The sequence below is a fragment of the Heterocephalus glaber genome, unplaced genomic scaffold (assembly GCF_053883595.1).
Source record: "Heterocephalus glaber isolate CG9 unplaced genomic scaffold, H.glaber_assembly_v1.0 deba00001773, whole genome shotgun sequence".
Classification (NCBI taxonomy): domain Eukaryota; kingdom Metazoa; phylum Chordata; class Mammalia; order Rodentia; family Bathyergidae; genus Heterocephalus; species Heterocephalus glaber.
This window is the reverse complement of record NW_028258463.1, coordinates 12,732,184-12,758,140: the sequence shown is the minus strand read 5'-3', so window position 1 is coordinate 12,758,140 and position 25,957 is coordinate 12,732,184. Positions and strand designations below refer to the sequence as shown.

The window sequence follows — 25,957 nt, the reverse complement described above, 5'->3', positions numbered from 1 at the left end:
TTGAGTTGTAAGACTTCTTCATCCATTGTGGATATCAGACTACTATATGTGATTCCCGAATATTTTCCCCATTCTGTGGGTTGTCATTTCACTTTTCCTGGTGCTGGGGATCAAACCCATGGCCTGGCACATGCTGGGCAAACTCTCTACTAATAAACCTCACCAGCAGTCCCTCACTTTCTTGGTAGTATCCTTTGAAGCACAAATTTTTTTATTTTGTTAAAGTCTGGTTTATCCGTTTTTTTCTGGTTGCTTATGGTTCAGGTGTCATATCTGAGAAACTGCGGCCTCATGAAATTTATACTTATATTTTCTTCTGAGTGTTTCAGAGTTTTAACTGTTACAGTTAGGGTTTCAATGGATGTTCAGTTAATTTTTATGCATGGTACGAGCTGCCCACCTTTCCCTCTTCCACGTTTTGAAGACTGTCTGTTCTTCCCCCACCGAATGTCTTGGTGCCCTTGTTGGCAGCTACTTGCTCATAACTGTCTGGGTTGGTTCCCTGTTCTTGGCTGTAAATGTTGCTAGGGGTCAGGATGGTGTCGGTAAAAGCGGCCCTCAGTAGGAAGGAAGCAGGTGAGCAACGTGTGTTCTGGAATCCTCCTTTCCCTCAGCGAAGTCAAGGGAGCTCCGCGTGCCTTCCATGCCCCGGGGAAGCTGTGGTGGCTGCTGCACGCCACCTTTGGGCCGCAGGCAGCCTTTCGCCGTCTGAACCTGCATCTGTCTGTACCTTACTCCACTAGTTTGCTAGGCAGAGAGGAAACAGCAAGTGGGTTTATCTTAGAAAGGGAACTTGGCTTCCCAGAAGCCCAGGAGGGAGGAACGTCACTGGCCAGTGCACATTCCAAAGGCCCAGAAGTGTCACTGTGCAGTGTGTGCTCTGTCCGGAGGGCCTGGCATTGGCTCCGTGGCCCAGCGGGGCCTCTGAGGGGATGAGGAGTGGCGCCGCCCCCAGGGAGGGGGTGGAACACACACCCACAGTCTGCCCAGTCCAGCTCCGAGGGGCCTAGCCTGGCACCTCCACCGTGCCCTGCAGCCCCAGACTGTCCACAGGCAGTGTGTCCCACATCCCAGCCCTTGTCCCAGGAGCGGTGGTGTCCGGATGGATGCTCTGCTGCCAGGGACCCAGTCTGGCTCTGTTCCCAGGGCCTCTGCAGCAACGACATTCAGGAAACAACTGCCCTTTTTTGCCCACAGTGAGCCTGTGGGACGCCAGTCAGTCCCCACTTGGGTCTGCAGAGCGAGCATTCTCCCCTGAGCCTTGCTGCACAGCTCAGGTGTCCCTTCCAACACAGTGCCCAAGTCCTGCCTGCCCAAAGAGGGCCACGAAGAGCTGTGTGGTAGCCGGGGAGGGCAGAGGGCAATGACAGCCGTGTTGGATGGCTAGGGTTTAATCGCAAACAGCATTTTTCCATTCTCACCACTGCCCCAGTAGGCTCAGGCATTCTGGCCATTACCCTGTCACACAGGTTTCTCTGTTTGAAAACTTCTAGGGTGTTGTCGGAATTCAGCAAAGCCCAGGTAAACTCTGTGCCAACCCGCGGACCAAGCCAAGAGTCAGAGATGCCTATGTTCCAGGCCCCACTGTCCCTCCACGGCCTGGCCACCAGCACACACCTGCTCTCAGACGTGCCTGGGGAGCCCCTTCCTGCCCGTGCATCCTCTGAGACCCCAGACAGTGACCACAAGCGGGAGCCGCTGCCCCAGGCACCCAGCACCCTACGTGTGCAGCAGCCGGTCACTGCCCAAGCCTGCCCTGCAGGGAGCACTTCCGGTCAGCCTGCTGGGCCTGCCAGAGAGGCGAGTGGAGCTGTCAGCCAAGGGAGCGGTCTGCAGAAGGCCCTGGAGAATGGCAGAGTGGGGCTGAAGCTTGTGGTTTCCTCCCCCACCAGTCCGGTGAGTGTCCAGGCTGTTGGCATGGGGCCGGGAGTCCTGGGGAAACCTCCACGCTGAAGCAGGGTCTCCCAACATGACCCTGCGGCAGTAGTGTCAGTCACATCGTGAGGTTGAGCGCAATTGTAAGTCTTGGCATGGGTGCGGGGCCAGCGCTGGTCCCTTCCTGCGTGTCCCCTGTCGTGCTGACCCTGCAAAGGGAGTTCCCAGCTGATGACAGTCTGCTCTTGTCCCAGCGATTTCACCTCTCAGCCTTGGTTTTCTCCTCACTACTTACCATACTGTTATTAAATTAACATATTTATAAAAACCAGGCTTCAAGAATACTGCACTCATTTTCCATCGTGAAGCAGATTGTAGAACTCCATGGTCCCATGTGGCGGCTGCCCAGCACAGGTGCTCTGGGACCTCAGGTGGCCAGTCCGGGCTGAGATGAGCCACGTCAAGTAGGCACTGGACACCGGGGATGTAGCTCAGTGGCACAGCGCCTGTCTGGCAAGCGTGAGGTCTGGAGTTTGATCCCTGGCACCAAAAAAAATTTAAGTACTGGATTTTGCCAACTTTAAGAAATAATGTAAAACTCTCATTAATAATTTCTATTGATTTACATATTAAAATGAACATATTTTGGATATATGGGACTGCATAAGTTATTATTAAAATCTACTACTTCTTTTTGCATTTTTCACCGTGGCTAACTCCTGTTCTGGAATGAGCTCATCCAGGTCACCCGTAGCCCGAGGAAAGCCAGCCTGGGCATCACCCGCCCTGGAGAGCTATGGGCCAGGGAGGCCCATCAGGACCAGGCACTCGCTGCTTAGCCACGTCTGTTTGTTCTTGCCTGCCTTTGACGTTTCCCAGGCAGAGTTGCTGATTTATTGAGTTTGCAGGAAGGGCATGTGTGTGGTATCTGCCCTCTCTGTGACTCAAGCCCCAGCCACCCAGCAGGGCAGGGTGTGTGTGGACCAATGCTGTAGAACATACAGGAGTTCCAGGGGAGAGGAGACGAGACTGTCACCATGTGGCTGCTCTGACCTCCTCTGTCCGGCCTGCATATTAGAGCCCCGAAGGCTGAGCTGGGAATCTGTGCACCAGATGCCCAGCCGTGGTCTTTCTCTTTACTGCCTCGCCCTTGAGCCATAGTTTCTAGATCATAACGGGGGGGGGGGGGGGGGGGGGCAGGCCATGAAGAGGAGAGGCCCATCTTCCCCTCTTAAACAGCCTTACCGAGCTGTACTTCACATCACTTGATCACCTTAGCTTATCATTCCATGGTTTCCTGTAAATTCAGAGGAGTGTGTAACCACCACCATCACATTTTAGAGCATTTTAATCCCCACTAGGGAAACTCCCAGCCCAGGGGCAGCAGTCACTCCCTGTCCCCCGGTGACCACCAATCTACTTTCTGGATTTTGTCGTTTTTTCCTGGTGCTCGTACCTGAGCCTCCCGCACGCTAGACAGCAAGTGCTACAGTACTGAGTTGCATTCCCAGGACTTTATTGCATTTTACTTTTTGGCTTGGTTTTGTTCTTTTTTAAATAGGGTCTCACTATGTGGCCCAGGCTGGCCTCAAACTCGCAGCAATATTCCTGACTCAAGCTCGCAAGTGCTGGGATTACAGGCTCTTGTATTTTATTTCAGAGGCAAAGTCCTGCTAGTTGCCCAGACTAGCCTTGAACTCATGACCTCGGCCTGGGCCCCCTAGGTAGCTGCGATCACATGTATAAGGCTCTGATCTACTTTCTATCTGAAGAGATTTGACTACTCTGGAAATCTCGTACAAGTTAAACTGTACAGTATGTGAGCCTTTGTGACTTCTTTGGCATAGCGTGGTATTTTTTAAGTTTCCTCAGTGTTACGGTATGTAGCAGTCCTCTGTTCCTTTTCATTGAGAGTCATGTTCCATTAAATACTCCATTATATAACTAAGTCCCATTTCACTTACGTCTTCTCCAGTTGAGAGATGTCGGTGTTAGTTACACTTTGGGATGTTCGAGATAATGCTGCTGCAAGCATTCATGTATCAGCTTTCCTATGGGTGTAAGTTTTTAATTCTCTTGGACGCGTAACTAGGAGTAGCTCATATGGTAGCCTTTTGTGCAACTGCCAACTGTTTCCCAAAGAACTGGCTCTATTACGTATTCCCACTAGTAATTTGTTTTTGTTTTTGTTTTTTGAGACAGGGTTTCCCTGCATTGCCCAGGCTGCCCTCAAACTTCCAGCACTATTCCTGCCTCAGCCTCCCAAGAGCTGGAATTCCGAGTGTGTGCCACCATGCCCAGCTTTCCCACTAGTAATTTATATCTCCACACCCTCACCAATAATTAGTACTATCTTGTAGCTATCCTAGTGATTAAGAAGTGCAGCTCGCCATGGTTGAATCTGCATGGCCCTGGTGTACAAAGACGCTGATGCTTTTCTTTTGCTTCTTGGCCTTTTGCTCTTTCTAAGGAAGTGTCCGTGCATTTCATCATCCCACTCTCAGGGTGGTGGTGTGTGGTTTCTGCGTTGACTTTTAGGGGCTCTTTATGGATTGTAGATAGATGTTTTTATTGGAGGGACGGAGGGAAGGAGAAGGGTTCCAGGGTGGTTTGCCTTACGTCTTTTAACGGTATTTTCCACTGAGCAGAAGTTCTTCATTTTAATGATACTCAGTTTATCGGTCATTTTGTTTATGATTTGCCCAGATTTACACGTGTGTCTGTGTGTTGTGCTGTTGAAGAGATCTGTGTTTTCTCCAAGGCTCTGGCATTCTTCTCCCGTGTTTCCTGGTGGAAGCTTTTGTAATTTGCCGTACACAGTGACGGTCATAGTCCTTGGAGGATTAACTTCTGTGTGGGGGTGAGGTAGGCCAAGCTTATGTCGCTCCACACGGTTATCTCATTGACCTAGCACCATGCATTGAATGTGCCTATGCACATCACATAACTGAGCCCCGCTCTGCATCTGTTACCCTGAACATGGCTTCAGGAAGATGAGTGTTGGGGATCCCAAAAGTTGTGACCAGCAGCTGGCTTGACCGGAGCCAGAAGGTGTCTCCTGGGATGGTGGCCTTGCCACGCCGAGCTGGCCCCTGCCGATGACCTGGCCTCTGCTGTGCAGTCTCGGACACGCATCTGCCAGGGCCCCAGACCCGATGGAACAGGACCGCTAGCTTGGCGACAGAGCCCCTTCCCTGCCCACTAAGCGACCTCTGGCCTCCTCGCAGCTCCCTGGGCAAAGCAAAGCAGGGTGGGTTCCATCTGGAGATTCTGAGGAAGAATCTGCCATGCCTTTCTCCTCAATTCTAATGCTGCTGGCAAACCTTGGCATTCTGCGGCCTGTATCTGGATCACTCTCATGCCTGTCCACCATCGCATGAGTTCTCCCTCCCTGTTTCTGTCTTGTGTTTGGATTAAGAAGGGCCCCTAAAGGTCTCGTGCTCATAGATGGGTCTTTTAGAAATGATCAAATCATGGGGGCAACACAGCTGACTTGCTGTGGGGAAATGGGGTCTGGCCAGAAGAGTGGGCTCACAGGGGTGTGGCCTGGAAGGAAAGATCTCCCTCCCTGGCTCCTTAAAGCTCCTCCTCCTACTCTGCTTCCTGGCCACCATGACGTGAGCAAGTTTCTTCCACTCAGGCCCTTCCACCATGTTTCTGTGTTCAAGCTTGCCAAACCTGGGCTGAAACTTCTGAAACCCTGAGCTAAAATAAACCTTCCTCCTTTAAGTTGCTAATGTCATGTATTTTGTCCCAGCAACAAGGAAAGTGACTAAGGTGTGTCTATCTGTCTTTCCTTCTCTTTGTATAAGGACCTCAGTCGTATTGAATTAAGAGCTCACCCTACTCCAAAAGGCTCTCATCTTAATTAAATACATCTGCAAGGACTCTATTTCTAAATGAGGTACCCCAAGTCTTTAGGGAGCATGATTCAGCCCTTAACTCAACAACTAAATGATAACCCAATATTATGGATACAAATAGATTCTTCTCCAGTGAATGTGTGTACCAATAACCAATAAGCACATGAAAAGGTGTCATCATCAGACACTAGGGAAATGCACACATTAAAGCCACAACAGGATAGCACTTCGCACTCATCAGGAAGGCTAGAATCAGAAGACAGAATAGTGCATTACTGGTGAGAATATAAAATGGTATGGGCACCTTGGGCAACAGTCTAGCAGTTTCTCAAGAAAGGGAACATGGGGCCAGGGATTTAGCTCAGTGGCATCGAGCCTGCCTCATAAGCACAAGGTTTTAAGTCAATCCCTGGTACCAAAAAGAAGAAAGGAAACACAGAGTCACCTTTGATCCTGTAGTTCCACTCCCAGGTATGTAGGCAAAGACAGAAGAACATAAGTCCACACAAAAACTTGTTCATAGATGTTCATTATAGCCAAAACGTGAAAACAACCCAAATGTCCGTCAATTGATGAGAAGATAAACAAAATCTCACACAATTACTTGGCAGTAAAAAGGAATGCATGCTGATATATTTTTGCAACATGGATGAACCTTGAAAACATTATGCTGGAAGAAGTCAGTCACAAAAGATCACTTATTATAAAAAGTACGAATCTACAGAGACAGAAAATAGACAAGCAGCTGCCTAGAGCCAGAGAGGTCTTGAAGAAATGGCAAGAACTCCCAGTGGGTATGAGAGTTCTTGGGGCGGGTGAAAACAGTGTGCTGTTCACCCATGGTGGTTGTGCCGTTCTGTGGGAGACCAGATCTGTTCAGCCATACACCCGTTCTTTCAAACAAGTCCATGCTATGGTTAGTGAACCGTAACTAAAGACCTTTTCAAAAGGGTAAAAGCAGACTGCCTTTATCTTCTTTCTTTAGAAAAGCCAGAGCTGGATCTCCGAGGAGGACTTCTATCGGCCTCCCCAGGAGCCCGCTCCCAGCAGCGCTGCAGCTGCTCCTAGAGGATGCCCGGAGCCAAGGACTGCTCTCCACTGGCACCGCTCCCAAGGAGCAAGAAAGAGCTGCCCCCTGGGAGCCCTGAGTGAGACGTGCATGTCTTCCCCAGGACATGGGGGTGCCAGGGAGGCCCCGGAGGAGCACAAGAGCTTCTGGGTGGTGCACCGGCGCCAGATGGGTAGGTGGCCCCACAGGTCTCCCAAGGACCCTGCCTCTCACGAGGTCCTGTTTGCCATTACCCAGCAATAGCTACCCAGCAGCGGCTGCCTGCAGAGCTTTCAAAGATGCAAACAGCGCACAGCAGCACGGGTGCCATGGGTTCACCACCCCTGTCCTAAAACATGGTAATATGTATAGGGCACTCATGCTTAGTAATTCAGAAAAGCGCTATACTCTTCCCTAAAATCTTATTAAAATAAGTGTCCAAAACTGCCTACAGAGAATAAAGATACTTCATGTACTGAAAGGGAAGTATTCCCCTTGGAGTTAGGCTATACAATTCAGGATGACAGAGAAGGCTTAATTCCCTCAGGCCCAAGGCAAACCCTGCCCAGGTATCCAGCAGCTCCTTCCAAAGGTTTTCATCTCTGTTCATTTAAAACTCTGGTAGGGTTTATCAGACCTGCTCTTAGATTTCTGTCTTTGACGTGCTATTTAGAGTGAAGCCAGCTTGATTTCTATACCCTGTGAAAGTGCAGAAAGCATTAAATAATTGTAACCTAATTTTTGTGTACCGTCCAAATGAGTTTTCTTTTAAAACAACACAAGTGTGCCCGAACATCGGCCCTTCTCTCCTCATTTCCTGTGTGCAGTGATGCAGCAGAGAATGCTGCCAGGTTCGTGGCCCCGGCCTGGGAATGCGGGCAAAGCTCTGGCTCCTGGGTTCGTCTCAGCCCCTGGCTGTGGTGTGGAACCCTGTGGAGCGTGTGAGCCTCGTTGCTTGGCCCTTGGGCCCCTGAGGTGCAAAAAATCGTTCGAAGCTGTTTCCAGCCTCTGGGCTGCTCCAAGCTAGGAGAGAGCGCCGTGTGCCCCTGGGACTCGCTGTCGTGGCGCCTCTGGGGAGAAGGGAGCCGGAGTGCTGCATGGCACACTGGCACCCTCCGCTTGTTCTCCAGCAGACTTGCTGAGCGTCTGTCATGCACCCAGCACAGTTCCAGGTGCTGGGGACACGACAGACAGCACAGCGGTTCCCTCCATTTGTGGGATTTACTTCCTAGTAGGGGAGACAGGAAATACAAACATTGCTAAGTGTAGGTAGAGCATGGTCTGTTAAGAGTTAGGTGGACAAGGGCCAGGGATAGAGCTCAGTGGTTCCAGCGCCTGCCTCGGAAGCGCAAGGTCCCAAATTCGATCCCCGGTACCAAAGAAAAAAAAATAGTGAGGTGGACAGAGTCGGAGTGCAGCACTGGACAGTAGTCCTGCTGGAGGGGGACCAGGGCGGCCCTCATGAGCCAGGTGACATTGGAGAGGAAAGGACAGAGGGAGGCAGGAGGCGATCTGGGTGTTGAAAGCAGGGAGAAGAAATGCAAAGACCTTGCACTGGAATATACTACACATGACAGACTGGGTGCCAGGGATGGGGCAGCAGGATGGAGCCTGCGGGCCAGGTAGCTCATCTCTTAAACTCCTCCCGGCTCCCATGCTGGAGGAAGCAGCAGCAAGGGGCTGTTGTCCTAACCCAGGCCAGAGTGTCAGGACTGGCCCTGAGGTGGCGGGCAGGGGTGTGTGGTGAGTTCTCGCTGTGTGTTGAAGGCAAAACCTATGGGCACTGTTGATAGACTGGATGTGGGCCATGAAGGAGAGAACCTGAGGTGACTCCAAGGTGAAGTGAGTGGAAGGCTGAAGTTTAATGATCTGTGAGATAAGAAACTTTAGGAAAAAAGCAAGTTTGCGGCTGGCAGATCAGGATTTTTTTGGATATAGCAACTGTGAGATGCCTCTGAGGCGGGGCAGGTGGTTATGGGAGTGTGCAGCCTCAGCGGAAGTCTGGGCTGGAGAGGACAACTGGGGCTGGGTTGGCGGCCCTGAGAGAGAAGCAGCTGGGAAGTAGGTGTCCCAGAGAAGAGACAGGGCCTGGCCTGAGCACCAGGGCACGCCAGGCCTGAGAGGTAGGGCAGTGAGGGGACCAAGAGAAGCAAAGAGCACCCCAGGAAGGCCTTTGGGCCCTTCCCAGAGGCAGAGTCAGTGAGTGAGGGAAGGACAGCCGAACTTAGGCGAGCTCAAGAGGGAACAGGAGCAGAGGAACTAGAGACAGGTGTTGGTACTTCCTCGTGCAGTTTTTCTGTAAAAGGGACCAAGAAATGTGTGGTAATTGGACATGTGAGTCCAGACTAGAGGAAGTTTTAAGGTGGGAGAAATTACAGCATGTTTGTGTGCCTCAGAAGGGAGGGGGAATTGCTGGAGGGATGGCCTCGAGTGGGCAGGGGGTGGGAGTGAGCTCAGGCAGAAGCACAGTCCTTTCATCCCAGTGAGGGAGTCGGGGTGCGGGCACAGACGCCAGAAGGGGCATGGCGTGAGGACTGTGTGCAGGGGACTGCTGAGCTCGTCCATCCTCCAGGGGAGCTCGGAAGAAAGGTCAGCAGCCAGGCTGAGGCAGGGAGGACGCCTCCATGGGTATCCCCCCCCTGGCCCGTGGAACCCTGCCTGCATCCCTGTGGCTGGCCGTGTCTACCCCCGCAGTGGGACACTGGGCACTGCAGGCGGCGGGGTGGTAAAGGGCGAGGCCCACCTACTAACCTGCCGCTTTCTGCCTCCAGGGCTGTCCAACCCGTTCCGGGGCCTCCTAAAGCTGGGCACAGTGTCACGGCGGGGGGCCATGGGCATCTGGAAGGAGCTCTTCTGCGAGCTGTCTCCGCTGGAGCTCCGCCTCTACCTGAGCGCCGAGGAGCGCGCCTGCGTGGAGAGCTGCTCCCTGCTGCGCTGCGAGGCGGTGGGTCCGGCCCACAGCGACGGCCGCTTCGAGCTGGTCTTCGCCAGCAAGAAGCTGGCCCTGCGGGCCTCCTCCCAAGATGAGGCTGAGGACTGGCTGGAGCGGGTGCGGGAGGCCCTGCAGAAGGTCCGGCCGCAGCAGGAGCACGAGTGGGTGGACGTCCAGTACCCGGATCAGCCCGAAGAGCCCCCCGAGGTCCCTCCTGGCGGCCACCCCTCTGGCTCAGCTCTGTGCCCAGAGCCGGCCATGCCCCAGAGCAGGCGGAGTCACTGGACACCGGCCCAGGTTCCGGAGCCAGACGCCATCAAAGAGTCACTTCTGTACCTGTATGCAGACGGGACCTGGGTGCCCTGTATTTTCTCCCTGTCCGTGGAATCTCTGAAATGCTTCCGCGTGAGGAATAATGAGAAGATGCTGAGTGACAGCCATGGAGTGGAGGCCATACGAGACATCCTGCCCGACACGAGCCTCGGGGGTCCGGCCTTCTTCAAAATCATCACAGCCAAGGCCGTCCTGAAGCTGCAGGCTGGGAACGCCGAGGAGGCCGCCCTGTGGAGGGGCCTAGTACGCGAGGTCCTGGCCTCCTACTTGGAGGCGGCTGAGGACGCCGAGACACTTGCTGGGAGTCTGGACGAAAACTGTCAGGAGGGGCTGACGCCCGCCGCCCAGGAGAACGGGCTCCTCCTGCAGCACCTGGTGGCCGTCCCCACGGAGAAAGGCCTGGACTCCCAGGGTTGCTTCTGTGCAGGTGCCAGCTGGTGCCCACTGCCCCTGCTTGCCACAGGCTCCTGACCCAGGCTTCCCCCCAGGGCTCCATCCCTCCCAGGCAGCCCCGCAGAGGGCCTTGCCCTCCCCGCAGCCACGGCTCCTGCCCGTGGGCACCCCAGCCCCTCTCCCACCTCCCTCGGGGTGGGGCCTGTGGTGGCAGCCCTGCCTCCTGCGCCTCCTGCGCCTCCTGCCCTCCCTGCACCCTTTTTGCTGTTTGCTCACAGGCTTCCATAGCAGAGGCATTGGGTCCTCCCAAAGCAGAGACCTTGGCTTGCTTTTGCAGGTTGTGCTGTTCAGTGCCGAAGGGCTTTCTAGGTCTGTGCTGGCCAGCTCAGCAGTGAACACACACACTGCTGAATGAGTGGCTCGTGTGGCTAAGAAACTGGATTTTCATTTAACTTTTCTTTAAATGTAAAGGGTTACCGATGGCTCATGGCCCCTGTCCTGGGGAGCACAGCTCCACATAGTTCTGCAGCTTGGTGAATGACACATGGTGACAGTGTTTGTTTTGTCAGTACATCTGCTACAGAACAGTTACTGTGGAATCACACTGTCCTGAGCGGCACAGGACCGGTGCTGTGTTTGGATTATCTCATTTAACCTTCACACCGGCCATATAGATGGGTCTGTTTATGGCTGAGGAAGCTCGAGGCACCCAGCTGGGAAGCTCCTTGCCTCGGGCTCCACAGCCAGTGAGTGCACAGCAGATGGCGTGGCTGGCCAGGCTGGGCCTGTGCTTTTGGGCAGGACCCCAGAGGGTCTCCCCTTGGCCCAGGCTGCACAGTCTCCACTGCTCTGCCCATGGTATCTGCCTTCCCTGCAGTCGGGGGGATGCTCGCTGCCTGCTGCAGAAGGCAGAGAGGCCGAACCATGGCTTCAGAGCAGTCCCGATGGGGTGGAGCCTGTGGGACTGCAGGCAGCCTGCCTCAGGTGTTGAAGACAGAAGTGGCCTGCAGTGGCCCGGAGGATGGGAGAAGCCAGCAGAGCAGGGTTCCCTGCAGAAGCGTGGGTGAGGGAGGCCCTGCCTTTGGGTGTGAGGGCTGCGGGGTGCTCTCCTTGAGCCCCACCAGCCTGCCAGAGGTGCGGTGAAACCAAGGAGTTCAGGGCTCCTTTCCACCCTGCAGTTTTTCTGCAAAAGGCCAAGCAGACACCGACCGCTGACACCTCTGTTGTCATTCAGCTCCAGGGTGCAAGAAGACCCTCACTGGTGTGTGCTTTGCCTTTCCAGTTTGTCTCTGTTTTTGTTTTTGTTTGGGTGATCCTGGCAACAGTGTGCAGACTTCACACATGCTAGGCAAGTGCTCACCAGCGAGCTACACCTCGAGCCCAAATTTATCCTTCGTGATAACCCCAAAAAACAGAAGTAGCTGACTTTTACAGATGCTGAAATGGAACCTTGAGAAAATTGGGTGCATATCAGGATGAGGCAGTTGATCTCAAGGCCAAAAGGATCCTTCCCTCTTCCCTGGGGGAAGCAAGGCTGGATGGAGGTTTCAGCTGCCCCTTGGCTGTCTGCCCTGGGCACCGTTCACACGGCCCCTGCTGTGGAGAGTGCCTGCTGTCAGGTGGCTCCCTCTGTCCAGGCTGCTCTGCCTCTTGCCAACTTCCTGCAGCCGTGCCCACTGCTCACCCAGACCCCCACTTGGTGGCTTGTATTTCCAGGCCCCGTGGAGGAATGGACAGAGCCCTGGGGAGCGGGGAGCAGAGCCTGAGGACAGGCTGCCGGGTGTACTGGTGAGAATGGGGCTTCAGGCCCGCCCAGTGCCAAGGTGACCACTCAGACTTCTCAGCCTCTAAGCATCAGTTCCTCATCTGTGAAATGGCAGCAGTGACTCTTGCAGTGTACTGTCGCAGTTAGTAGTGTTAACACTGGAAATATGAGCAATGGTTTTTACCTGTGTACTTTCCTTAAAAAAAAAAAAACAAACAACAAACTCGCAGGGCCTTCCTGTCAGAGTAGCCTGTTTTACTCGGAGCTGACTCTGGCCTCTGCGTCTCACCCACCCACCCCTCCTCCCCAGGCTGCTCCCGGCAGATTGGCTTCTCCTTTGTACGACCCAAGCTCTGTGCCTTCTCTGGCCTCTATTACTGTGACAGCTGCCACCAGGACGATGCCTCAGTGATTCCAGCCAGGATCATCCACAACTGGGACCTCACTAAGCGCCCGGTAAGTCTGCAGGCAGCCTGATGTAACCACACAAGGTGCTGAGTGACCCAGCAGTGTTGACCCCTCTGCTGCTGCTCTTTGTCTATCTGGGGGAGTTTGACTAGAAGGAGGCCAGGGTCGCTAGTTCAGTGACCAAGCGAAAAGCTTCATGCCTACCCAAGTCCAGAGCAGAGCTCTGTGGACGCCTGCCTTGGTCCCCAAGTGGAGCATCTGAGGATGGTTCTCTGCAGCTCCCACAGTGACAGACAGGACTGTTTAAGGCACTAGCAACTAGCAGGTAGGTAGGTAAGTAGATAGGCAGGTGGATAGGTGAGTATATAGGAAGATTAGGATAGATTTGATGTTGATGGGTGGATGGTAGTGGGTAAATGATAGATGGTAGTGGGTGGGTGGACAGGTAGGCCAGCCGGTTGGCTACACCCGCTGGCTTTGCCAGCCCTGTGAGGCCCAGCCCTGCATGGCCTTACTTATTTCATGTTTTGGAAGGAGCATTTCTTCTGGGGCTCCACCCATTATTAAAACAATATGTGGTTATTGCTTAACATTTAAAAATTACAGACAAGCCCAAAGACAGATCGAAATTTTGTGTCAGCTGGTCATGGTGGCGCATACCTATAATCCCAGCACTCGGGAGGCTGAGGCACGATTGCCTCGAATTCGAGGCCAGCCTGGACTACATAGTGAGAACTTGTCTCAAGAAAAAACAAAACAGAATTTTGTGTCATAGCTCAGAGAGTGTCACTCGACATTTGGGGGCACAGCCATGCTGTGCGTTCAGTCACTCACTGTGAAGTTGGGGGTCGCGCTGGACTCCTGCTCGATCCGTCCTTGCTCGCTTCACACCACTTCTTGTGTGCTTTCTTACATCTACCTAGCACCTCTGAACAAGACCTTTGAAAGGTTGCTGCTTTTCTGTAGCTGAGCGGAGCCAGTTTTCCAGCTGTGTTACCATGAGCACATTAGCTGTTTCCTTGTCCCTAGCGGGGTGACTGACAGCGTCTGTCTTGGCTTGCTGTGAGGAGGGCCGTGCCAGTACATGCTCGGCACTGAGAACAGAGCTTCCCACAGTGCCTTTCCTCCCCAGAGGCCCGTCACGCCCTTCACCTGTCGGGGTCTGCCTCGGGAACACACTTGGCTCTCCTGGAGGCTCAGCCTTCCAGCACAGCAGCCCTGAGACACGTGGGAGAAGCTGCTTGCTTCCTTGGAGGCACAGGCCACACGCGTGTCGGTCTTGGCCTGTGGGTGTGTCCCCGAACTCAGCTTCCTGCTGCTGTTCCATTGTTTATCTTGTCCCCACCTCTGCCCTCAGTGCTAAGTTTGCAAATTAGCACACAGAAAATTAACCCTCAAGATTGCCACTGTAAAGAACCCTCTGACCATGAAGCACTCTCCCTCCTTACAAGGCCTGATGCTTCTGTTGATCCATCTCCTCACTGATGGCTGAAGTCTTTGTCTGCTCCTGTTTCCTAACTAGGAAATCGCAGTGCTTTCCTAAGACCAGGAAGTATACAGCCCTCCCTCAAAGGTCACTGGCCTGAGAAGGACAGGAAAATTCAAAGTAGAAAGTGGCTGGTCCTCGGTTGGGCCCTTCTTGTTCACGGTGGCTGCTCTGGCTGACCTACTTGTGCTGAGGCCCAGCTGGGCCTGGGGTGGAGCTGTTGTCTGTCTCCTCTACGCCCACAGAGTGGGGCCAGTCCCTGGGAGGGTGAAGCCCCTGCCCACCTGCACCCCGTCCTCTGTGTCATTTAACCTGGGCCTCACCCAGAGCTCTAGTGGAGCCCTGCTGGTTGATACTGGTGAGAGAACCTTGGTCTGCTCTTTGGCTTCCAGTGGCTGGGAGAGCCACTGAATCGGGCACAGCAGAGAAGAGCTGGGCTGGGACTGAAGACCGCACTTGCCTGCTGGACTGCCTCCAGCCAGGGCTCCCACCTCCGGGCCCTGGTTTCTGGGAAAGAGGAGATGTCCACGGTGGAGGAGGCAAGAGGTGCTGTGGAATTCTGAGACCGGAAGCCAGAGGTCTCCCTGGGCCCCGGAACAGGGACGGGTCCCCTGACTCTCTCGACCCTCAGGGGCGGCAGCTTACATTTGCTGAAGATGAGCTGCATGCCGGCCCAGTGCCAAGGACGTGTGTGGAGTCACTCTTCTCAGGAAGGAGCGTGCGCCTTCCCCTGGTAACCCTCAGCTCCTTAGCACACTCCTGGGAGACCACAGTGCCAGGGAGTCCTGGCGTTCAGAGACCACACTGCAGCTCAGAGCTGGGCTCCGCTCTCCGGTGGGCTGGAGAGACCACTTGCGCATCTCTGGGCCTGTTTCCTAGTGTATCAGATGGGGACACTGCCACCTCCCCACATGAGCTGCTCTGAGAAAGGAAAGCCTGTGGGCACAGCATAGGTGCACAGTTGTGGCCACTGGAGTGAGAGCTGGGCCCAAGCGTGGGGCCTTCAGCACCCCTGCGGTCAGCTGGGAGCGGATCTGGCTGGAGCGCGCGTCACAGGGGAGCCCTGCCGGTTGCTGCCAGCGAGAAAACCTGGTGAGGGACCTTTGGCTTCCTGGGGCTGGATGAGGCCCCTGGCTGCTGAGCTGGGCCCACGGAGGAGAGCCCGCATCCCCCAGGCAGGAAAGGAGCCAAGGGCACGAAGAAGGGTAAGGGTCTGTGAAGCCCAAGGGTGGGGCCCTGGATAGAGCCACCTCCGTCTCAGCAAGACCAGGAGAGGCAGCAACCCTGGGTCAGGTCTGGACCACACCCTTCTGAGCTGTGTGACCTTGGCCAAGAGGTCCTTGTCTCTCCAACCCATTTCCGCTGTGTAAGGTGGAGGAGGGGCTGCGGGGCGGGGCCGGGGGCCGGTGCAGGTACCCCAGAGGCCCGCGAGCTGAGCAGTCCCTTCCCACCGCCCCAGGTCTCCCGGCAGGCCCTGCGGTTCCTGGCGCAGATCCAGGCACAGCCCCTCGTCAACCTGCAGCTGGTGAACCCCTCGCTGTACGAGCACGTGGAGCAGGTGCACCTCATTGGCCGGAGCCGCGAGCGGCTGAAGCTCCTGGGGGATTACCTGGGCCTGTGTCGCAGCGGAGCCCTCAAAGAGCTGAGCAAGAGGTGAGCAAGCGCATGGCGGGTGGGCGGGGCTCCCCCTGGGCCCTCAGATTACCACAGCTTTGAGGCCCGTTTATACATTTATTGGTTCATTCAACAAATATTTCCTGGGAACAGGGAAAGTACCACACAGCAGGCGGGGCGTGTTTGGGTCTCATGCTGAGCAGGGCAGGTGCAGGGCCTGCCTCCTGGAGGTGATGAGCAGCGGCAACCAGAGGCAGGAAGGAGGCCTGCAGTTACAGAGGGAGACTCACCCAAGGAAGGTGGCACAGGCTGGGGGCTTCCTGGAGGAGTTGGGAAGGGGCAGGGGTTCTAGCCATGCACAGCAAGCTCAGCGAGGACCTTGGCCAGGGTGGGAGTGCAGTGAGTGGCCGGCTCCGGAGGCTTCCTGTCTCCTCCCTGTCCCGGCTGCTGGCAGCTTCATGGCGGTGTCCTCCCGAAAGTGCACACTGAGCATGGAAGGCTGATGCAGAAGCTCCTTGGTACTCAGGGTGGGAGGTGATGCTGGGCTGAAGGATGGGCATGAAGGCCACCAGGGCTCACTGCAGGTGCCCTGGCTTCGCCTCTGGGCTGCCCGGGGAGCACGGAGGGGCTCCTGGGTCCTGGTCAGCCACATCAGCTCTGCTCCTCGGGGCTGGAGCCGGCCCTCGACCTGGAGAGCAGCCCCTGCAGCGCTCACCTTCCTCCCTCAGGGCCTGGTTGGTCAGAGGCTGGCTGGGGGCTTGCCTGGGCCCCCCTTCTTGGCCAGGCCGGCCCATCCTGCCCCTTTCTGAGATGCTGTGGCCTCCTGTCTTGCAAGGTGGTAGAACATCTTGGGCTATCTCAGGAGCCTCATCTTCCCCGGGCACCTGGAGGGGCTGTGGACCTGTGCAGACCAGGACACCCGGTGGATTCTGGTGGGCTTGGTGCTCTCTCCGCCACCTTGCTGCGTGTGTGTCTGTGCAAGTACCATTTAGAAGAGGCATGGGAGGGGGAAAGGGGCCACCCTGCCTGGCCCCCGCCCCACTGGTGGCCCCAGAAACCCTGTGTTCCTGTGGCCCTCCTGAGGCGGGGTGAGGGCTGTGGGAGGAGCTCATCACCTGGCAGACAGATGGCCTGGGGCAGCATGGTGTGCACCTTGGGGGAGGGCACTGACTTAGCCTGGAGGCCTCTAGCCTTTCTCTAGTCTCTTCATCTTCTCATTCATTCTCCCTCCCTCCTTTCCTCTTTCTTTCTGATGTTTTGTTTTTGTTTTGAGACAGGGTCTTACTGTGTAGCCCAAACTGGCCTTGAACTTGTGATCCTCCTGCTTCAGCCTCCTAAGTGCTGGGATTATAGGTGTGCACTACTTGCCTATATCTGGCCTTGACTGAGTGTTGCAAGGCCTCAGGGAACAGTGGCTCCCAGTGTGGCCGGGCCCTGGCTGGTGTCCAGGGCTTCCAGGACTGGACAGAGGGGAGATGACAGAGATAATGCTCCATCCCAGCCATCCCCACCCTTCCTACCTGCTCAGGGCTGGCCTGTGAGTCCCTCTGTCTTCCTGGTGATAAATGGCAGCTTCCTGTTTCAGAAAGCTGGACGTTCAGTGGGGAAAACAGCATGGTGAGCAGAGTGGCCAGTTGGCAGTGTCCTCACCCCTGGCCCAGTGTGCCTGTTGGCCGTCCTGCACAGGTTCCCCCACTTCCTGTGATGCAGGGTGCCCCCCCATGCCCACAGACAGCAAGGCCAGGAGGGCTCCGTGCCAGGGGTTTTCTGCAGGCACTTCCTCTCCAACCCTCAGGATGTGACTGGGGCCTACTGGGGAGTGGTGGGAACCAGAGCCCTGGTCCTCCGCCCCCACCCCATCTCTGAAATGGGATCTGGGCTCCTCTCACATAGCACTGAAACCAGAGACCGAGTGTCCTTCGGCTGGACCTGGGGCTGCAAGAGGGCAGTGGCCACATCTGCATTTCTTCCCTTGGTGTGTCAGGAGTGGGTGGATGGGGGCTAGCCTCTGGTACCAGGCTCCCGTCCTCAAGCTCCAGCACTGACTTACTATGTGTCCTCAGGCAAGTTACTTAAGCTCTCTGTTTCCTGTCTTCCCCAAACAGCCAGTCTCACAGGATTGTTATAGGGTGAGATGAGTGCATCATGGGAAGCTCTTAACCCAGTTCCTGGTACCCGGGGTCGGCATGCAGCAGGAGCATCCGCACTGTCATTAGTCATGTGTTTGCTGTGTGCTGGGCACTGTGCCACATGCTTTAAATGGATTGTTAATCCCAAGACAGCTCCATTTCTCAGAGGACACCTGCACTCCGAGAGTTTGCTTACCCAAGTCCTGCCAGTTCGTGGTCTCCCTGTGAGGCCCTGCCAGCCAGCAGTGCTGTGGGGAGGGAGATGTCACAGGCTGGCCTGGGCCTCAAGCCTGGCTGAGGAAGCTCTTGTACTTCTTTCAGGCTTGGCCACAGGCATTATCTCCTGGAGTCTCCCCACAAGTTCAGTGTCGCTGACCTGCAGCAGGTGAGCAGGCATGGCCCTTCCCAGAGCTCTCGTCCTGGAGAAACCAGAAGGGAAGTGGGAGGAAGGGCCTGCAGTGCCTCAGCTCACCCCCAAAGAATGGGCTCCCTGCTGTCCCCAGCTTCCTGGGCAGGGACTGACAAACACGCACTCTGCAGACTCGGTGCCAGGGGTGAGAGTTGGGGACCCTGCTTTCCTCCAGGGAGAGTAGGTTTGGGAGAGGGGTTTGGGGCCCAACACAAATCCCACAACCCCCAGAGAGCTTGGGGTGCAGGGCTGGATGTCCCCCTGCCCCACGGGAGTAGAACAAGAGTGTGGCATGGCAGCACAGCTGCTAAGACCAGGCCTGCATGCCCCAGATTGCAGAGGGGGAGTACGAAGGCTTCCTCAAGGCCCTCATCGAGTCCGCCTCCCAGCACGTCTACCACTGCGACCTGTGCACCCAGCGGGGCTTCATCTGCCAGATCTGCCACCACCACGACATCATCTTCCCCTTCGAGTTTGACACCACGGTCAGGTATGTGGGACGCCCGCAGCACTCACCCTGGCCCAGGTCCCGGCGGTGGGTCAGTGCCATGGCTGGGTAGTGAGGCTGTCCAGAGCAGCCCAGGCCCGGGCGTCCCCCTCTGCTAAGCCCCTGTCACCCAGAGAGAGGCGGCACGGGCTCTCCAAGCGGGCCCTCCCTGACCTCAGCCTGCAAATGGGCTGAGGAGGGATTGAACAAATTCCCACCCAGCCAGAAATAAGCACCTGGTGGCTGGTGCCGGCCACAGCCTCTGCACTGCAGTGCTCATTCTTGCCCCCAGTTATTCCTCCGGATGGGAAGCCTCCATGGAGAACTTCACCCCATCCTTCCTTCAACCCACATAGGAACCAGTCCTCTGTCTCAGGAGGTTCGTCCGGCCAGGACGCAGCCTGACTGGGCCTGAGGCTGGCTTTAGACCCGAGTATTTTAAAGACGGCATTTAGGGACACTCAAGGAGCTGTTACAATAATGCAGCGGGGCAGACTGCAGTGTGCGCGGATGGCTTGCAGTGGCCTCATCCGAAGCAGCCTTCAGCACAGGAAAGGCTACCACGTGTGGGCTTGAGCTGCAGAGCAGAGCACAGCTGACCCCTGCCCCGCCTGGCACAAGCAGCTGCTCTCTCCTCAGGTGTGCTGAGTGCAAGACAGTCTTCCACCAGAGCTGCCAGGCTGTGGTGAAGAAGGGCTGCCCCCGCTGCGCCCGCCGGCACAAGTACCAGGAGCAAAACAGCCTCTCCTAAGCCGGGCAGGCAGCAGGCCCCTGCTCACCAGCATCACAGAGTCTCCCTCGTCAGAGACCCCACGCAGCCAGGGCGGTGCCCTGGGCTCCCTGCCACCCTCCCTCCAGATGCCGCAGCCAGGGCTGAAGGGGCCTACACCAGGCCTGCCCCAACATGCCACGACCCCACCCTTGGGGCAGTTCCAACGCTTCTGGCACTCGGGGACATGTGGTTGCACATTCCCAATTAAAAGCTCTAGTTTTTTAGGGTGGGTTTTTTTCTTCCCCTCATATTTCAACAGAGAATATTTTTTTATTCTTGATCCCAAATAAGTCTCCCCAGAAATCCAGGCCTTCGCACCCTAAGCAGATGTGCAAAAACCACTCGGCCTGGCGCCAGACGGGTGGGGGGGCACGGCCACTGCAGGACAGACCTGCTGCCAATGGACAGACGGCTGATGGCAGGTCGGGCCAGTCCTGGGGGCCGATGACGTCATCCTCTTCTCTTCTTGGCTCCCTCTCCCTGCTCCTCACCAAAGCCTCCCTTCTCAGCATCAGTCCCCCGCTCTTCACTCCTCGGGTCTGGGGTGCTGGCCTCGGCGGGAGAAGGAGAAATGACTCAAAACCAGCACTGTTGGCACTGTTGAGCTTTCCTTGTTCAAGGAAGGCTGGCATCACCCGCCCTTAGCCCACGTCCTCCTCACGCCCACAGACAGCCAGGGACGCCTCAGGCGGCTCTCGGGGTCACACCTCCACCTGGTTGACCTCGAGGACAAACAAAAGTGGATCCCCAAGAGGGCAAGGAGCCCAGGCCAGGGCCAGCCCCGGGTGCCACACTGGGGTAGCAACCTGTTCTGAGCTTTGCAGGGACAGACAGAGAAGCTGCTCTGCACGGTTCACCCCTGCCGAGCCACAGGCTCACACGTGGCTCCTCCTGGACTGGCCCAGCGGGGGTACTGCCAGGGCCTAGAAAGTTCCCTGGAGCATGACTGCCTTTTGAAAGGGGCCTTGGAGCAGGGAGGGAGGCTGAACTGGTCTCCAGGTGATATTCAGACCATGCAGGCTTGGGGGAAGTGAGGGCATGAGCTCTGCTTTCCTCTCCTCTCCTGCACCAGCAGGCCCCTCTAGCCACCCCCACCTGCCTTGGCTTGGAGTCGAAGGCCTCAGGACATGCACCTGTCACAGTCAGGAGGCGAGCGTTCAGGTGATGCGGCCCAGTGAAGGCAGTGCCTAGCATGCCCAAGGCCCAGGTTCCATCCCAGCACCGGAGGAAGGAGAAAAAAGATGAGCCTTCCCTGCCCTCCCTGGGGCGACAGGGCTGCTGAGTCATCTGCCCAGCCCCACAGAGCTGGAGGAATTATGCAACAGAACAGGAGGCGGTAGGCAGGTGACAGCAGCTGCCACACAGTTCCTCCATCCCCAGGATGTGTCCCCATGAGGGAAGGTGAAAACACCTATGCCCGGAACACCAAAGCCTGAGTGGGAAGTGGTCCACCTCCCCACCCCACACCCACAGTCAGCGTTGCTGCTCCCACAAACAGCCCAGGTCCCTGAGTGGGCAGGGGTCACCTGGGGCCTGAGAGTACATCCCAGGTGCCCTGGGAGGCAGCAGGAGCAAGGCCGGCCTGGAGGGGCCGCCTCCCATCCCGCCTCCTTCCAGAAGGCTGCTAATGCAGTCAGGTGCGTTGGCTCTAACCCACACCTCCAGACAACTGCTGCAAGCTTCAGTGATACCCACACTGCTTCAGTTGTGATAATACGCAATAAACTTTTGAGAGAGGGGCTCTGCCCCTGAGAATTGCTTGGCAATGTTTTAAAGGCACTGCTGCTGTGTGCTTTTGAGAGATTTTGTAGTAAAGGCCTGATCTTTCTCATCTGTCTCACTTAACCCTAACCCTGCTACTGGGGGAGATGTCAGCCATGGCCAGGGCTTCAGGGCCCCTCCTATTAGTCCATCTCTGAGCGTGGGGAGAATTGCAGCCAGGGTTGCACACTTACAGGCAGGGGTTTGTGGGCCGGGGTGCAGGGAGAAAAGGGTGCATGAATCCAGGCCTCCCTGTCTGCCCAGGAGCAGGGTCCCTGGGGTGGGGCCTGGGGTCTTCTTGAACTGTAACAGCCAAAGCTGGCTGCCCATGGCTTCATTCCCCTCAAATGCCAGGACACTGCAGCTTCAGGAACACCGGGGGAACCAGGGAGCCCGAAAGGGTCGGGAAATGAGTTCAGCACCCCCGCCCTGTGGGTTTAGGGTCTTTACGTGGCGGCTCGCTTCCTCTGCAGATCCCAGAGAGGCTAAGGGGCCCTGCAGGGAGAAGCCCTCACTGTCCCTGCAAGAACAAAAGAAGGAAACAAAATCCTGGGGAAACCAGATTGCAGGAAAATGAGGCAGAAAAAGCATTCAGGTCTGCCGCTTCCTGTTGAACACTCCTCTCAGACCATGGGTGGGTACCCCATCTCCGTCCATGAGCCCAGCTCCCCCAGGGGCAGTGGGTGGAAAGAGGCGAGCTAGGTGGAGGGCAGGGCTGAGCTGGTGCTGCCTCAGCAAAGTGCCCTTGCAGGCACAAGTTTCCCTCTGCCTAGAGCAGGATGGAGGGTTTAGAGAAGCGAACCTAGCCTGCAGAGCGCATCTCATGGTAAAGCAGTATGGAGCTACACACCTGGAGTTCCAGCGCTTGGAGCTGAGGCAGAGTCACAAGTTCAAGCCCAGCCAGGGCAACTTCGTGAGGCCACATCTCAAAAAATTTAATGGGAGGTTGACAATATAGCTGGGTTCAGTCCCCAGTACTGCAAAATAGTAAAGTGCTTACCAGCATTGCCCTTGCTGTATCTCATTCAGTCCTTCCAGCAAGCTGTGAGGAAGGCATTACTGTTCCCCGTGTGTAGGAAAGAAAGATGCAACCCTAAGGCCACACTCCCAAACATCGGAAGGCCAGCATGTGGCAGCACTGCATCAGACCACCAGACCCAGAAAGGACCACCACACACCAGCCACTGCCACCTGCCCGGCACATTGGGTGACTAGGGCAGTGAGGAGGGCTCGTGCAGCCACTGTCCTCCCAGCACACAGGGCACCATGCTTAGGTCTGCTGCACATCTGTTCTGGCAGATCCTGAGATGCCACCAGGCCTCGGACACACTGAGACATACCCAGCAGTGTGGACTCGCTGGTGGGCAACGCCAGAGTCAGAGATGTGGAGGAAAGGGAGTTCAAGAAAGAGTAAGAACCAGGTGTGCTGAGGCACACCTGTGATCCCAGCACTCCAGAGGCTGAGGCAGGAGGATCATTGTGAGTTCAGTGCCAGCCTGGGCTACAAAGTGGGTTCAAGTTCAGCCTGAACTAAATAGCTAGACCTTGTCTCAAAACAGGAGTATGAGGCACCATGGCACACACCTACTCAAGTGGCTGAGTCAGGAGAGATCAAGAGTTCCCGCCCAGCCTGGACAATTTAGGGAAACAGTATCTTAAAAAAGGGCTGGGATGTAGTTCAATAGTTGAGCGCCCCCTGGGTTCAGGCCCCAGTATGGGGGGGGGGGCTCTTATTCAGGTGCTGTCTGGAGTCCAAGGCTTGGGAGGGGCTCCCTCCTCTCAGCACGCGCAGCTATGTAGATGCACCACTGTTCCTTGGGGGCCCTGAGAACGAGGGGCCCACGGGGGCTGGTGTGCCCATGTCTGGAGTGAGAACTGGGTCGAGACATAGGGGCAAGGCTACTTTCCCGAGGCAGACCCTTCCCAGAGAGGAGACCCCCAAGGGCGAGGGCCCTGGACGCCACTGGAGACCCTGGCCTCCAGGGGGCGGCTGGGCAGACTGAAAGGGCAACCCTCTCTACAAGGGCAAGGGTTGCTATAAGAAGGAAATCGTGTTGAAGTCGGTGGGAGACCCCCGGGTCCTCATCCCTGGAGACAGCCAGATGTGGCCCAGGATCCCACCCCAGGAGGTGCAGGGGGAAAGGGTGGCGTCTCTGCTCCCGGGGCGCGGGCCGGCCCAGAGGGGACAGGAAGCCGGGACACCGGGGATTGTCTCTTGCAACCGCAGCCCAGCCCCAGCCGGAGAGGAAGTTCTGCCGGGCGCTCCGCCGGTGCTTCCCTGTATATTGTTGAACAGGAAACAGGGCAGCTCGGAGGCCAGGCGGTGCAGGAGGGAGCGCCGGACGCCGAGCCGCGCGCGCCTGCCGGGACGAGTGGAAGCGAGGCCAGCGGGCAGACGCCCTGAGGTGCCAGGGCCAGCAGGGCTGGGCGGGGGAGGGAGGCCAGTACCCAGGTGCCGGTCCGAGCCCCGTGCGCCGCCCCCCAAGGAGGACCCCGCGGGCCGGTCCCGTGGGGAGGTGAGGGACGGCCCTCTACCCCCGAGGCAGGAGGCGACGGGGATCAGGCGTTCCGCGCCTACTCGGCCGGCGTTGGCGCCTCTGTAGCTCCTGGGTCACCTGGGCAGCAGGCGCCAGGCACCTCTTGGCAGCCATGCGTGCTTGCGCTGGGGCGGGGGGTGGGGGTCCTCTCGGCTCCCCAGAAGCGCAGGCGCGGGTCACCTTGCTGCCCAGCCCGGGCCCTGCGCTGAGGCAGGTGACACTGCTGTGGGAATCTCCCTCCGCCGGCTGCTCGTGGCTGGTGACTCAGGGGCAAATGGCCTCGCTCAGAAAGGGAACACCCGGACCGGACCAGCAGCCCAGCCCGGCACTCCCAGAGCCGCGCGTCCAAGGCTTAAGGGGCCTCGCGGACAGCAGACAACGTGGGCGCAGGGGCGCTGGGGCTGCGCGCACGACCCACCAGCGCTCCTTCCGGTCCCCGCACCGGGTCCCACTTCCCCCGCAAGGGCCCTGCTCACACTGTGGCTCCTCCTCGCCCCCGCCCACAGCTGCTGAGGGCCCTCTCCGCGCTTTACCCTCGCCAGCTCCCGCGCGCGCTCCACGGCTGCTCTCCACGTCCTGCCCCGCGATGGGGGCCTAACCTGTGCCCTCGCCAGCACCGTGAGCCCCGCCCATGGGCTCCCCGAGGCCCGCCCAGCCCAAGTGAGTGCGTGGCGGGAGTCGAGAAAGGGGTCGCGGGGTGGGGCTCTGTCTCGGCTAGCTCCAGAGCCCAGCGTGCTCAGTGCCTCAGTTTACACCCACCCCTTGAAAAGCAGCGTTTGAGAAAGTGAAGGAGGGCCCTGTCTCCCGCACTCCTCGGCTCTTTCCCGGAGTCCTTGGCCTCAGCAAGCGGCCAGCTCCCGGCCGCTGGGGGCAGCCACCTTGTGGGACAGGAGCCAGTACTGTCCAGCGGGAATCGGAGCCACTTCCGGAGGAGGCCTCGTGTCGCCTAGCTGAAGGCGCGAGCAGGCGCGGCCAGGCTGAGCCGGACAGGCCGCAGGTACTCGCTCCAGAGAGCTCTGGGAGCCTGGCGAGACCAATGGGTTGGCCATGGTCACCGTGCAGATCCTAGGGTGGGAGGGCCGGGTTCACATCGCGGCCAAGTCACTGGGGAAGGAAAGAGAGATGGGGAGAACCGGTTCCCCCGCCTCCGCAGCCAAACCTGAGTCAAGGCCCTGGGACTAGGGCGAGGCAGGGACACCCCGGGGACAGCTGGGGAGGGGCGCACAGAGCGCCCCGCAGATTCCCTGCAAGGAACAGGCTGCTCTTCCCACTTTTCCAGCAGGGAAATGGGACTCAGTCAGTGCTAGGCTCCACATGCCACACTTCCCACCACGCGATCGAAGCGAGCCTCAAATCTTAAAATCAGGCCACGGAAGCAAGGGGTGGTCCTAATTCCGGCGCTGAGCTAAGATAGGGAACCAGGGGTGGTTCATGCAAGTCCCCTGTCAGAGACGCAGACCCTGGAGCCCGGGCACACGCGCCCGGCTGGAGCAGCCCTCTGTCCCCTCGTGCCTGCGGAGCTCACGCTGACCTCGCCCCTTCTCCGTGTCGCCAGCAGGGCACGCGGCGGCTGCAATGGCGGCTGGCGTCGAGGGCCAAGTGGACGTGCTGGTGGAGCACCCCTTCGAGTACACCGGCCAGGACGGACGCCACGTCGTCATCCGGCCCAATGAGCGCTACCGCCTGCTGTGCCGCAGCACCCCGCACTGGTGGCACGTGCGGCGCGAGCCCGGCGGCCGTCCCTTCTACCTGCCTGCCCAGTATGTGCGCGAGCTGCCGGCCTCGCCGGCCGGTGTGCCCCAGCTCCTGAGCGCGCCCGGCCGGCCCGCCCGCCTGTATGCGCGGCCCGCGGCGCCCGTGCGCCCGGCGCAGTCCCTGGACGACCTGGCGCGCGCCGCGCCCCCTGGCAGCCCCCGGGAGGGCGCGCGCCGCGCCAAGGCCTGCAGCGTGGCGGGCTCCTGGGTCTGCCCGCGGGTCCTGGCGCCCAGCGCCTCGGAGGATGTCGACGCCGCCGCCGCGGAGGGGGTCCCGGAGCAGGTAGGCCCCCGGGGCGCGGCGGGGACGCCCCCCCCCCCCCCCGGTCTGAGGCTCTCCGGCGGCGACGCGCCCTGGAGGCCGCCGGGCCGGGCCGACCCGACCCGGGTA

The 25,957-nt window shown here is 57.7% G+C and overlaps 2 protein-coding genes and 1 long non-coding RNA gene across 17 annotated transcripts in view; 2 read left to right on the top strand and 1 right to left on the bottom strand.

Annotated features, from left to right (window-relative positions):
• The window catches only part of Plekhm1 (pleckstrin homology and RUN domain containing M1), a 36,538-nt gene extending 15,267 nt beyond the window's left edge, over positions 1-21,271 (top strand). For 3 of the 6 annotated variants that reach the window (XM_004859170.3, XM_021240057.2, XM_087202403.1), the window contains 8 exons: positions 1,494-1,896; positions 6,724-6,979; positions 9,558-10,478; positions 12,520-12,665; positions 15,563-15,756; positions 18,168-18,231; positions 18,588-18,745; positions 19,382-21,271. In XM_004859170.3, the coding sequence (XP_004859227.2) occupies positions 1,494-1,896; positions 6,724-6,979; positions 9,558-10,478; positions 12,520-12,665; positions 15,563-15,756; positions 18,168-18,231; positions 18,588-18,745; positions 19,382-19,493 (2,254 nt within the window). In that variant the 3' untranslated portion in view covers positions 19,494-21,271. The other 3 variants (XM_004859171.3, XM_021240058.2, XM_087202404.1) reach the window with 3 other exon arrangements.
• LOC106010629 (uncharacterized) lies at positions 15,821-20,058 on the bottom strand. 3 transcript variants are annotated; one of them, XR_015447778.1, is made up of 5 exons: positions 19,906-20,058; positions 18,772-18,865; positions 18,043-18,265; positions 17,238-17,306; positions 15,821-16,618 (listed from the first exon to the last, which is right to left on the bottom strand). It is a non-coding gene; the product is annotated as an uncharacterized LOC106010629 (long non-coding RNA). The 3 variants fall into 3 exon arrangements; XR_015447777.1 differs by having other exon boundaries at positions 18,772-18,933; positions 19,906-20,035; XR_001184391.3 differs by lacking the exon at positions 18,772-18,865 and having other exon boundaries at positions 19,906-20,057.
• An 840-nt stretch (positions 21,272-22,111) lies between the features above and the next one.
• Arhgap27 (Rho GTPase activating protein 27) overlaps positions 22,112-25,957 on the top strand; it is a 59,193-nt gene continuing 55,347 nt past the window's right edge. For 3 of the 8 annotated variants that reach the window (XR_015447776.1, XM_021240059.2, XM_087202411.1), the window contains exons 1-3: positions 22,112-23,680; positions 24,319-24,472; positions 25,368-25,849. Coding sequence is in view for 7 of the 8 variants with exons in the window: in XM_021240059.2 (XP_021095718.2) it covers positions 23,378-23,680; positions 24,319-24,472; positions 25,368-25,849 (939 nt within the window). In the remaining variant the exon portion in view is untranslated. Of the gene's footprint in view, positions 24,810-25,367; positions 25,850-25,957 lie in introns of all 8 variants that reach the window. The other 5 variants (XM_087202406.1, XM_087202405.1, XM_087202408.1 and 2 more) reach the window with 5 other exon arrangements.